This window comes from Orcinus orca, chromosome 1, assembly GCF_937001465.1.
Source record: "Orcinus orca chromosome 1, mOrcOrc1.1, whole genome shotgun sequence".
NCBI lineage: Eukaryota > Metazoa > Chordata > Mammalia > Artiodactyla > Delphinidae > Orcinus > Orcinus orca.
In genome coordinates, this window is record NC_064559.1 from 105,516,930 (window position 1) to 105,529,788 (window position 12,859).

At 40.6% G+C, this 12,859-nt stretch overlaps 1 protein-coding gene across 3 annotated transcripts in view; it reads left to right on the forward strand.

Moving 5' to 3' along the window:
• RNF115 (ring finger protein 115) overlaps nt 1-11,402 on the forward strand; it is a 60,512-nt gene extending 49,110 nt beyond the window's left edge. For all 3 annotated transcript variants that reach the window (XM_004285795.4, XM_049699705.1, XM_049699696.1), the window contains 5 exons: nt 3,934-3,984; nt 5,162-5,234; nt 6,170-6,263; nt 8,801-8,916; nt 10,117-11,402. In XM_004285795.4, the coding sequence (XP_004285843.1) occupies nt 3,934-3,984; nt 5,162-5,234; nt 6,170-6,263; nt 8,801-8,916; nt 10,117-10,248 (466 nt within the window). In that variant the 3' untranslated portion in view covers nt 10,249-11,402. The remainder of the gene's footprint in view (nt 1-3,933; nt 3,985-5,161; nt 5,235-6,169; nt 6,264-8,800; nt 8,917-10,116) is intronic.
• The last annotated feature ends 1,457 nt before the right edge of the window (nt 11,403-12,859 follow it).

A 12,859-nucleotide genomic window follows, 5' to 3' on the forward strand; every position in this document is an offset into this window, starting at 1 on the left:
TATACATGTAATCAAAATAAGATGAGATCATATTGGGTTAGAGTGGCCCCTAATCCAATGGTGTTTTTATAAGAAGAGAGAAATTTGGATACAGAAGACACAGAAGAAAGTCGTTTGACGACCGAGGCAGAGATTGGAATAATGTGTCGCCAAGCTAAGAAACAGCAAGGATTGCTGGAAACCACCAGAAGCTGGGAGAGAGGCATGGAATAGATTCTCTCTTAGAGACTCCAGAAGAAACTAACCCTAACAGCATCTCAGTTTCAGATTTCTGACTTCCAAAACTGTGAGAGAATAAATTCCTGTTGTTTTAAGCTACCCAGTTTGTGGGAGTTTGTTACGGCAGCCCTAGGAAACTAATACAACACATTTAAGCTTCTTAGAAGCTCAGTTGTTTAATTGAATAGCTCTCTAGGCACTATGTGAACTTTCTGAGGTCTTTTCTTTTTTTTTTTAATTTATTTATTTTTGGCTGCATTGGGTCTTTGTTGCTGCGCACGGGCTTTCTCTAGTTGCGGCAAGTGGGGGCTACTCTTCGTTGCCGTGCGCAGGCTTCTCAGTACAGTGGCTTCTCTTGTTGCGGAGCACAGGCTCTAGGCACACGGGCTTCAGTAGTCGTGGCGTGCGGGCTCAGTAGTTGTGGCTTGCGGTCCCTAGAGCACAGGCTCAGTGGTTGTGGCACACGGGCTTAGTTGCTCCGCGGCATGTGGATCTTCCCGGACCAGGGATCGAACCCGTGTTCCCTGCATTGGCAGGCGGATTCTCAACCACTGCGCCACCAGGGAAGCCCCTCTTTCTGAGGTCTTAACAAAGAATTTTTATAGCCACACTCTTGGCTTCCTCTTTAACCATTTTCTTGGCAATGCCCATGATTTGATCTTTGCTCAGAAACCATTTCTTTCTTTTTTTTTTTAAAGCCATTTCTTAATTTTAGTATCATTTGCCATCTGGAGAGGCCAGGAATTTTCAGAATTATCTAGTCTTAACTCCTTTTTAACTATTCTTCCTTTAATTTATTCCTCTTCTCTTGCATTTTAATGCAGCAAGAAGAAGTCAAAAGGAACCTTCAACACTCTGGAAATCTTGTTAGCTACATTATCACCCCATTCATGAGCCACAACTTCTACTTTCCATGTTATGTCAGGCAACAGCTTTTGTCACTACATAACAAGGATCCCTTTCCCTCCCATTTCCAAAAAGATTTTTCTCACTTTCCCTTAAGTACTCACCTATAACTTCCTCAAAAGCCATCATGCTTCTACAATTTCTTAAAGGCTCTTCAAACGTTTACTCACTCTGTCCTCAAAGTCCTTCCAACTCTGCCCTCTGCTGTGTTCCAAAGCTACTCCCACATTTTAGGTTTTTGTTACAGCAGTACTCACTTCTAGGTATCAAAATCTGTATTAGTTATCTATTGCTGTGTATAACAAATTACCCCAGAACTTAGAGGCTTAAACAACAGATATTTATTATCTCATAGGTTCAGTGAGCCAGGAATTTGGGAGCAGCTTAGCTGGGTGGCTCTGGCCCAGGGTCTCATGAGCTTACAGTCAAGACATTGGCCATTGCTGTAGTTATCTGAAGAATCAACTGGGAGTTACTCAATGTCTGGCAGGTTTGTTCTGGCTCTTGTCAGGAGGCCTCAGTTCTTTACCATGTGGGCCTTTGCACAGGACTGCTTAATATGGCACTGTCCCAGAGAAAGTAATCCAAGAGAGGCTGCAAGGAGGAAGCCACAGTGCCTTTTATGAACTAGCCTTGGAAGTCACAGTTATCCCACCATATTCTATTGTTAAGAAGTAAGTCACAGTATGGTACTGGCATAAAAACAGACACCTAAATCAATGGAATAGAATAGAGGGTCCAGAAATAAACCTTTGCATATATGGTCAATTAATTTATGACAAAGGAGCCAAGATTATACAGTGGAGAAAGGACAGTCTCTTTAATAAACGGTGTTGGAAAAACTGGACAGCCACAGGCAAAAGAATGAAACTGGACCACTGTCTTACACTATACACAAAAATTAACTCAAAATGGATTAAAGACTTGAACCTGAAACCATAAAATCCCTGTAAGAAAACAGGCAGTAAACTCTAAGACCAGTCTTGGTCATGATTTTTTTGGATGACTCCAAAAGCAGAGGCAACAGAAGTAAAAATGAACAAGTGGGACTACATCAAACCATAAAAAGTTTCTGCATGGCAAAGGAAATCAAAATGAAAAGGAAACCTACTGAATGGGAGGAGATATTTGCAAATGCTGTATCCAACAAGCGGTTAATATCCAAAATATACAAAGAACTCATGCAACTCAACAGCAACAAAAACAAACAACGCAATTTAAAAATGTGCAGAGGACTTGAATAGACATTTTTCCAAAGAAGACATTACAGTTGGCCAACAGGCACATGAATAAATGCTCAACATCACTAATCATCAGAGAAATATAAATCAAAACCACAATGAGATATCACCTCATACCTGTTAGAATGGCTATTATCAAAAAGCAAGAAATAACAAGTGTTGATAAGGATGTGGAGAAAAGGAAATGAAACCCTTGTTCACTGTTGGTAGGAATGTAAATTGGTGTAGCCACTATGGAAAACAATATGGAGGTTACTCAAAAAATTAAAAATAGAACTACCTTGTGATCCAGCAATTCCACTTCTGGGTATTCATCTGAAGAAAACAAAAACACAAATTTGAAAAGATATATGCATCCCCCTGTTCATTGCAGCATTGTTTACCATAGCCAAGACATGGAAACAACCTAAGGGTCCACTGATGGATGAATGGGTGAAGAAATTGTGGTACATATATACAGTGGAATGTTATTCAGCCGTGAAAAAGAATGAAATCTTGCCATTTGCAACAACGTGGATGGACCTTGAGGGCATTATGCTAAGTGAAATAGATGAGACAAAGAGAAAGACAAATACTGTATGATCTTATATGTGGAATCTAAAAAAAAGAATTCAGTAACCGAGTTCACAGATATAGAGAATAGATTGGTGAATTGCCAGAGGCAGGGGTTGGGGGGTGGGTGAAATGGGTGAAAGGGGTCAAAAGGGACAAATTTTCAGTTATAAAATAAATAATGGGGATATAATGTATAGCACGGTGACTGTATCATCAGGGAAATGCAAATCAAACCCACAATGAGATACTATAGTTCATTACAGTATTATCATTTTAATACTGTATTGCATATTTGAAAGTTGCTAAGAGAGTAGATCTTAAAAGTTCTCATCACAAGAAAGTAAAATTTATAACTATGTGTGGTAATGAATGCTAATTAGTCTTATTGTGGTGATCCTTTGCATTATATACAAACATCAAATCATTGTGTTGTACACCTGAAAAAAAATCATATAATGTTATATGTCAGTTATACCTCAGGAAAAAAAAAAGTAAGTCATTAAGTCCAACCTACACCCAGAGGAGGAGTATAAAATAACTTGTGAATATATTTTAAAACAAACACATAGTATAGTTGGCTATTGTTGAACTTTTACAAAAGGGCCCTTTAAATAGTATCTTGCACAATGTGCATGACACATAAAAATGGAACTACCCTTGTTGTAGGGAGGTGGGTCCAGAATCTCCCTGGCTTAGCATCCCTTTCAGCCTCTCATTTTGCTGCCAAGTATCCAAGAATCATAGTTTGAAAACTAACCATACAATCAGATTCCTTTCCAGCTTAATTCATAAAAATCTATTAATACATAAAGTAGCAGAGCTCAGGAAGACAGCCATAATAGCAGAGTAGCACCCTACCATGTAGTGGACTGATTTCTGGTGCTCTCTATTGTATAATAGTCAGTGAAAAGCCATTGTGTTTTGGGGAAGGAGTTGGTGATTAGTCAGCCATGGATATCTATAGAGTACTTTCATTAGTCTGTTCTCTTATCTAATTTTTTCCCTTCAACAGAGTACTACAACAAATCATTGCAGGATTCATTCCTGGATCCCCATTTTCTTGGTAAGTAATTAATTGCCTTCTGTCTTACTCTCCTGCAGTAGCATCATTTTAGGTATGGTAGTATCTGTGCCATAGTGAGAAAGAAAGAGCTGCATAGGTGAGTATATAGGTGTAATTGGCAGGCTGTTAAAGACTGCCATTGTCTGCTGAGCCCAAACTTAATCAGAACTTATTCATTATAATTCAGGCTCATGAGGGCTATCCTGGTCCCACAGGATGTCTGGGTACTGGGTGTGTCTGATTCCATTCATATTCAGGTGTGAGGGTTGTGTTGAGGTGGGGAATGAGATGGTCCCTACCAGGCTTGGTATCTGATTTGTGTGTTTTTCCTGTAGATCATATGGGAAGATTTTATTCCTTAAGAATTTCTGAAATTGAAAAGATACTGCTTAACTTCCTTTTTTTTTTAAGTAAGAATGTTTTTCAGAAGAAATAAGAGTATCAGAGTGACACGTACGGTACGGGTTAAAGATGGAATTTCCTCTTGTCTGGACAGTTATTTGCCATTTCTGACTCTGCCCCAGAAGGCTTCTTTGCTCAAAGGGACCTCAGTCCTTCCACACAGTTACCCTATTTTCCAGCCTCTAGTTTCTTTAAACGTGTTCCAGCCAGAGTCTGGATATCTGTCATCCAGGCTAGTACACCAACAGCTCCAGAAAGAGGTGCTGCCAAGTCCCTTTTGTGATTCCTCTAAGTTGTGATTCAGAGACACTGCTGTGGCTGCTTCTCTACGTGAAAGCTCCTCATTGTGCAGGACCAAAGGCCGAGTCTTAGAATGAGGGAAGTCTGCTGTTGATTTTCGCTGATCACGAAGGGAAAACTCTCCTTAAAAAGCAGCTCCATCTATGTTTAAGTTAAATGGGCACAGAGAAGACAAACTTTTCTTAACCAACAGGCAATGAGTCACTCTTTTTGCTCTGGTTTGTCATGTGGTATTTTAGGTAGCTTCATATTTTATGTTGTATACAGTTAAGCAAAAATTCCTAGAGAATGAGAGACTGCCTCTGGATAATCTGTTTGACCTTGAAATTATTGAGAAATTCTTTGCCACTTGATTCTAGAGAACTGGTGACTTTCCAGCTCTGAGAGAGAACAGGATTCCTCTGCCAATCTTTCTGTGGTGTAAGGCGGAGCCTGGTCACTCCATCTAATGCTCTGTGTCTCATCTCATGTATAGGAGCGGGATGCTGCACTCCAACCCTGGGGACTATGCCTGGGGTCAGACAGGGCTTGATGCCATTGTAACTCAGGTGAGGAGCTGCCTTTTGAGGGTGTCTGTTCAGTGTGTCTCATGGTTCCACAGGCTTCCTGCTCTCCTTCTGCTACTTTCTGAAACGGCAGTCACTCTGCTTTCCCTAATAGTTTGAGCTTGTGGGTTTCCATTTTACTAAAGGGATAGATGGTTTATGGGTTTAGCTCAGCATCCATGTACTTTCTTGGTCCTAGGGACTTTCTAGAAGATAGCTTCAACTCCAAAGGAAGAAAAGACTTCTGTAACAAACAATATTTTATATTTTTGGCCTCTTGTTCAGTCCTATGAGGATCCTATTAACAAGTACTTCACAAAAAAGAAGGGTCTCCTCATATGTTGAAGCAGGGATTTCTGCTAGATGGAACAAAGTAGGGGAAGGAAGCAGAGAAAAAGGTATTCCCATGCTATGTATAATTGCTTCCACTTGTTTATGTTTATTTTAATTTAATTGGTTTTTCATTTCCCTTGTGGATTGCTGAGAATAGAAAGCATGTTGTTTATATCTAAGTCTTCTTGTAGGCAGTAATTTACCTATTTCTTGGCTTACTTTGTGCTATTTTCCATACTCAGACCCTTTTCTTCCTTTCAGCAAAATGAAGTTTTTGAACTGGTTAAGTATTACGTTTTGTTATGCTGTAGTTTTATTCGTGACATCACAGCCCTTTTGCTGTCTCCGAAGTTGCTTTATGCCCAGAGATGGGCCCTGCAATGATGGATCTGTCTGTGGGCTTATACTAATGTCACTCTGAAATTGTAAAGCAATCTTGAGTGTTCTGGCAGCAGGAAAGGGAAAACCCAAGCCTCTCATAGCCTTGCAGAAGTAAGAGCAACTAACATTTTTAATATCTGCACTGTTCTCAGCTGGAACAGCTCCCTCCCTAGGGATAGTTAGATGTCTACCACTTCTTCTTTTTCTTTTTTCTTTTTTTGTAGCTTTTAGGACAACTGGAAAACACAGGGCCTCCCCCAGCTGATAAGGAAAAGATCACATCTCTTCCAACAGTGACAGTAACTCAGGAACAAGTTGGTAGGTTCATTTTCATACGTGTTTTGTCATCTTGTTATCTCTGTTCAGAATCTGAGCCATTTCCTGTACTAAAGATCTTCAAGTGAAGCTGTAGCACTCCTAAAATTTATACCTGGGTGCCAGGTATGGAAGGTACCTACCCCTTCATGAGGGTAGTCAACAGGTAATTCCTGAGCAATTACCATGTTGGTTTTCTAGATGCCAGGCAGGAAATAAAGAGGTACAAAGGTATAGAAGACTTGATTTCTTGAAGAACTTACCAGGGGAAGCAAAACTTACCAAATGATTAGACAATAGTATAAAAAGTGGTTGAGCAGATGATACTGACTTTGGGAGAAAAGGAAGAGAAAAAATGGGAGGCTAGGCATTTGTTTCACATCTACCCTGTACTCAGGTACATTAGACATAGACATTATTTTATTTATAAGCACTAAAAGAACTTAGTGATAAGGGACATTATTTTGGACTGGGAGTTTCTTTCCCCATAAATTCCAGTTTAGAGTCAGAAGATTTTAAAGACAGGATGGGCCATATTAGAGAGATTATTCTATATATGGAAAAGTATGAATCAGTGAAGAATGTCAGCATGGACATGGTGTCTGGATCAGGTATAAGGAGTGTAACCTCATTAGACCTGAAATAGAATCTGATTTGGGGAGTAGTGAGAGGTATGACTGGATAGGAAGGGTGGGGCCTTGTTGTAGAGGACCCTGAAACTGGCAGAGTAGTTAGGGCTGGATAGTTTAGGTAGTGGGTAAGTTTTGTAGGTCCACAAATGGAGGAATGAGGGAATTTAAGTGGTCTTTAGGGAAGATTAGTTTGGAGGGTAGTGTCTAAAATAGATGGGAAGGGACTTCCCTGGTGGCGCAGCGGTTAAGAATCCACCTGCCAGTGCAGGGGACCACAGGTTCGAGCCCTGGTCTGGGAAGATCCCACATGCCGCGGAACAACTAAGCCCGTGTGCCACAACTACTGAGCCTGCACTCTAGAGCCCGTGAGCCACAACTACTTAGCCTGCACTCTAGAGCCTGTGAGCCACAACTACTGAGCCCGCGTGCTGCAACTACTGAAGCCTGTGCCTAGAGCCCGTGCTCTGCAACAGTAGAAGACACCGCAGTGACAAGCCCACGAATTGCAGCAAAGAGTAGCCCCCACTCAATGCAACTAGAGAAAGCCCACGTGCAGCAACGAAGACCCAACACAGCCAAAAGTAGATAAATAAATAAATTTAAAAAGCAATCATTAAAAAAAAAAAAGATTGAAAGAGGGAGGAAGCAGAAACAGAGATTTAAGGGGCTGTTGCAGCATCCTGATGGGGTTCAGGTGACGGTGGCAATGCTAACAGAAAGGAAGGGGTAGACTCAGATCGAAGAAAGCCTTTTATCACTGATTGCATAATGGGATAAAGGAGGGGAAAGGGTGAAAGATGATTCTAAGATTTTGCAACTCTATAACCACAGAGGTGGTGCTGACGTCAGGGATGGGGGAATTGTGAACCGGCCCTGGTTTGGGTAAGGAGGTGATGTGATGTTTTTAATTTTGAATTTGTTGATTGATTTTGAGGTACCAGCTGAGAATCCAAGTGAAGATGAACTGGGAATTGCTCTGAAGCTGATATTAGGGAAAATTAGCTGGTAGCAAAATATAGGATATATCTGGAAGGTCTGGAGTCAGGGATGCTACATGGGAGGCTGTTACAGTAGAGTAGGCATGAGAAGTAGAAGCTAAAATTAGGGCTCAGGTGATGGGAATGGAGAGGAAGGAGTGAATCTGTTAAGTGGTATTTTACTCCAAATGCCTTGAGTACTGTGGAGCATGTAACATACATAGCCCAGCTACTGAAGAGATAGACTAGCTGGTATTACTAGCCAAACTTGGGAAACTTGGAATTTACTGCCTGGTATCCCCTGTTCAGTTTGTAGCCATTTTCTCTGAGAAGAGGGCTTCCTGTCTCTGGACTTAGAGCCTGAGCTACCCTTGGGCCTTGCAGTTCTGTAGCACTATCTCCTGGTACAGCTTTTAATGAACAGCTTGTAAAAGAGGCTTTAGGGTAACCATGATGAAATAGGATGTGTAATTTAGAAAGTGGTAGGGTAAAAGTGGCTTGAGACACTGAATGGGAACAGCCAAGATTGCCGAGATGAGTTCTTTGGTTGTGGTGGACAGATTGCCAGTGTTTCCTAAGTAGAAACTGCCAGAAGGCTTTCACACACTTGGGAAGATGTTTTTCCTGTTTCACTTAAAAGATAATCTAAGCCCCAGTTCTTCCAACTCTTTACATTGAAAAGTAGGCCTTATATATTTCCTGTCTGGGCCTTATTGGAATAGGCCCATTAATCAGTCCTCCTTCTCATAACCCTGTCTACTACCACCTCTATCCCCAGTTTGAAATAAAATTCATGCTTCCTATCTGCCTTCACCTTGGGTGCACTTTGTCTTTACTTTGTGTATTCCTTTGGCTGTTAAAGACATTGGGCTAGTTTTTTTCTTCCTTCTTTTTGCTTGTTTATTTTAAAAGGCGTTTCCTCCTCCAACAGATAAGGGTTTAGAGTGTCCAGTATGCAAAGAGGATTACACAGTTGAAGAGGAAGTCCGGCAGTTACCCTGCAACCACTTCTTTCACAGCAGTTGTATTGTGCCGTGGTTAGAACTGGTAAGTACAGACAGCTCTCATCTGTGATGGGACAACTGTGCCAGTCATATCTTCTTGGGGGGATGGTTCACAGTAAGGATGTAGTTAACAGTTAATTGGTACATATATACAATGGAATATTACTCAACAATAAAAAGGAACGAAATTGGGTCATTTGTACAGACGGCATAGAGTCTGTCACACAGAGTGAAGTAAGTCAGAAAGAGAAAAACAAATATCGTGTATTAGCGCATATATGTGGAATCTGAAAAAATTGGTATAGACGATCTTATTTACAAAGCAAAAATAGAGGCACAGACGCAGAGAACAAACGTAAGGATACCAAGGGGGAAAGGGAGGGGTGGGATGAATTGGTAGATTGGGATTGACATGTATCCACTATTGATACTATGTATAAAATAGATAACTAATGAGAACCTACTGTATAGCACAGGGAACTCTCCTCGGTGCTCTGCGGTGACCTAAATGTGAAGGAAATCCAAAAAAGGAGATATATGTATACGTGTAGCTGATTCACTTTGCTGTACGGTAGAAACTAACATAACATTGTAAAGCAACTATACTCCAATAAAAATTTTTTAAAAAACAAACAAAAAAACCAAACAGTTAATAGAGAGCCAGGCAGATCAGATTTTAGTCCCTGGCTAACTCCTAGTAGCACCATTCCTGTGTTTTAGATTATTAATCTGTTTGGAACTTCCTGACCAGGGGTTAGCAGACTACAGCCTGCAGGTCCCTGTGTCCTGCCACCTATTTTTGTAAATGCAGTTTTATTGGAACACAGCCATGCCCATTTGTTTACAAATTGTCTATGGCTACTTTTGCGCTACATCAGTAGAGTTGAGTAGTTGCAACATAGGTGGTGTGGCCTGCAATGACTAAAATATTTACTACCTTTTCCTTTACAGGAAAAGTTTGCTCACCCCTGCTCTAGACCATCTCAGGTCATTGTTTCTAGTTAGTTCTGCTTGGTGATATGTGTTAGCTATTGTTAAGTTGCTGCCTAGAATTCTCTGTCAGTTCTGTTGAAATTCTGTTTGGGCGATGTCCTGGTGTTACACATGGAGCCCAGCGTGCACTATGTGAGAATTAATGCCCTTTTGGTTTTTCTACCTGCTAACTCTCAGGGTTTCTTAAGTGTTTAGTTCTTCCAGCTTTCGGGTCAGGCTGTTCATGTAGACTGATATCTTTCTGTTTCAGCACGACGCATGTCCTGTATGTAGGAAGAGCTTAAATGGTGAGGACTCTACTCAGCAAACCCAGACCTCTGGGTCCTCTGCAAGCAACAGATTTAGCAGTGACAGCCAGCTACATGACCGATGGACTTTCTGAAACTAAAGACCGCCTCTGAGCCAGGGCTATGGTAGACCTCTTATCACAGCTGTTAATTGTATCAAAACAAAAAAGTCGTAGGTGAATTTAGGAATCACCTAAGAAACCCCAACCCATAACATTAATTCATTGAGTGTTTTTCTTCTCTAAATTTAAAGTTAGTATCTACAGATGGAATTGTATCTACAACCAAATGCCTCTCATTCTTGAATTCAGAGCGATAATTTTTAAGTGCGAAACTTAATTATGTGGGTTTCCCCTGCCAGAATAGAATCAGTTCCTTAAAGTCTAGCTAGGGTCCTGCTATCTGTCATGTTACCTTGTGATGGATGTTTCCACCTCTTTCTCCAGCCTCCACCCTATCATAAGTGTACTTTACACTAAATACAGTGGAACCAGAGCCCTAAAGTCCTGCTGATATAAAGTCCTTCTGTTTTAGTTGTACAAAAGCATCTACTTTTGGCCACATTAGCCATGAAGTGAGATCAGATTAATTCAAGAATCTGAGACACTAATGATTCTTGTTTTTTCTTAAATTTTCAGAGAGCAAATCAAAGAAAAATTACAGTGGGAAGGAGAAAGTGGCTTATCATTGCATTCTTTGGTTTTCTCATTTTTATTTTTAAAGACTACTTCACAAGATGCAGCTTCTGCAGAAACCAACCTGACATGTCTTAGGAGTCTTATGTTGGGAGGAATCTGATTCTGGTTCCTTTTTGGGAATGAGTTGGGCAGCATACAGGCACAGAAGGACAGATGTTTGAAATCTTTGGTTCCGAGGTTTTTTAGTGATCCTCAACTCATTGTTTATCCTGGGGACCTTAAAATAATTTCCCTCACAGAAATAGAATTACTTCATTACTGCTTCTACAGCTAAGTCATTGTTTTTTGTAATTCACTGGTCTTCAGGAATTGAGATTTTATGTTGTCCCATTTTAATTTTTTAAGCCCATTTATCATCTCTGAAACCTTTCTGTTTGCTTGGTTCTGTCTGTACTTGGAGTCATACTGATTATTGTGATCATGCCCAAACAACTTGGCCTAGGAGACGTAGGCCTTCTTTTTTCAGCCTAACAGTGTCCCATGCACATGCACATGCTCTTTGGCGCATTTAAGTGTTTAAAGTTGAATAAATGAAGAAGATTAAGAATGTTGTTGGAACTTCAGAGTCTCAAAAATAAATGATGGGGACATGTAACCACTGTTGGTGCACCGAAAAGGGTGACAGAGGGGCAACAGTGGTATGGTCATATCAGCCCTTCATAGTTTGGAATGATCAGAACAAGAAGGCTGCTCTTTGGTGAGTCTCTCTTGGCTAGGAGTCTTTCCTCAGTTTTTGTTGACTTGTTGTACACTGGTTTTGGGGGTGAGGGATGGGGTTAGAGATATCTTTGTAATTTAGTAGAGGACAGAGGAGTAGGAGAGGGAAGAGAGAAAGTGGGAGAGTTTAATTTAATAGCCTACCTCTAAAAATTGTGACCATAAGTTATGATTCAGGTTGGGCCCAGAGAGAATAAAAGATGTTTTCTCATATTTATGTTATCCTATGTAGAGATTGTTTCTTTGGAGAATGTGAACTATTTACTATGGCTATTGAAATGTAGCCCAGAAATACACACTGGTTTTGAATGGTGAGGGGTGATGAGGCTGAGCGGACATGGGAGGTATATTGTGAATATTTAATGGCCATTACTTAGATGGAGAATGGCTAGGCTGAAGTTGGAGCACATTGTAGTTTTCAAGTGGAACAATATCAGCTGTCTCAGAAAAATGATGCCAGCCTGGAAGTTTTTGTCTGCTTGTTAGTGTCTGGAGATGCCAGAACAGGCAGGTGTATTTTTACTTAACACTAGAGAACTAGAAAGAATCTGAGTAGCTTTACAAAAGGATGCAAACAAAGTGCTGGACAGGGATTTAACTTTTCAATATACGGAAGAGCAAATCGCATCAGTCTTAAGTTATCTGAAATTTTCTTCACTTTTTTTGTGCTTTTAGATAGAGTGCATAAATCTGTTTGCTGTTTCTGAGACCCCTCCTACTTAATGAATCTGTAGTGTTTCTTCCTAGAATAGGAGGCATCTCAGACTTCCAGGTTAATTTAGGTAGTGTATTAGTCAGGGTTCTCCAGAGAAACAGAACCAGTAAGGGGTGTGTGTGTGTGTGTGCGTGTGTGTGTGTGTGTGTGTGTGTGTGTGTGTAAGTAACACAGTTTGATATAGTTCCCAAGGCAGAGGACTACATAACCCAGACTTCTCAGGTGTTCATTCGTTTACAGCTGGAAGGCTTACAGACTCAGGAAACTGGAGCCTTACTAGGAGTCAAGGGAGAGATGATTCAGCTTTCCCTCAATATCAAAGAGAATAGAAAAAAGTTGCCATTTCAAATCTTGGGCCCTTAGACTTGAGGCCTTTAGATTTGTACTAAATGGCCTACCCTTTGAGTTCCATGCATAGATAAACAGATTGTTTTCCTATTCATGAATGTCTTTTTTTCTTATTCTTCCTTTCGTTCATTGTAATTTGAAATAAAAGAGGAAGTAAAACTATGTTAGCACAAAATTAGGAGGGACTTGCTAGAGGTTGGTAGACCTGAAAGTTGAGAGGTTATGTAG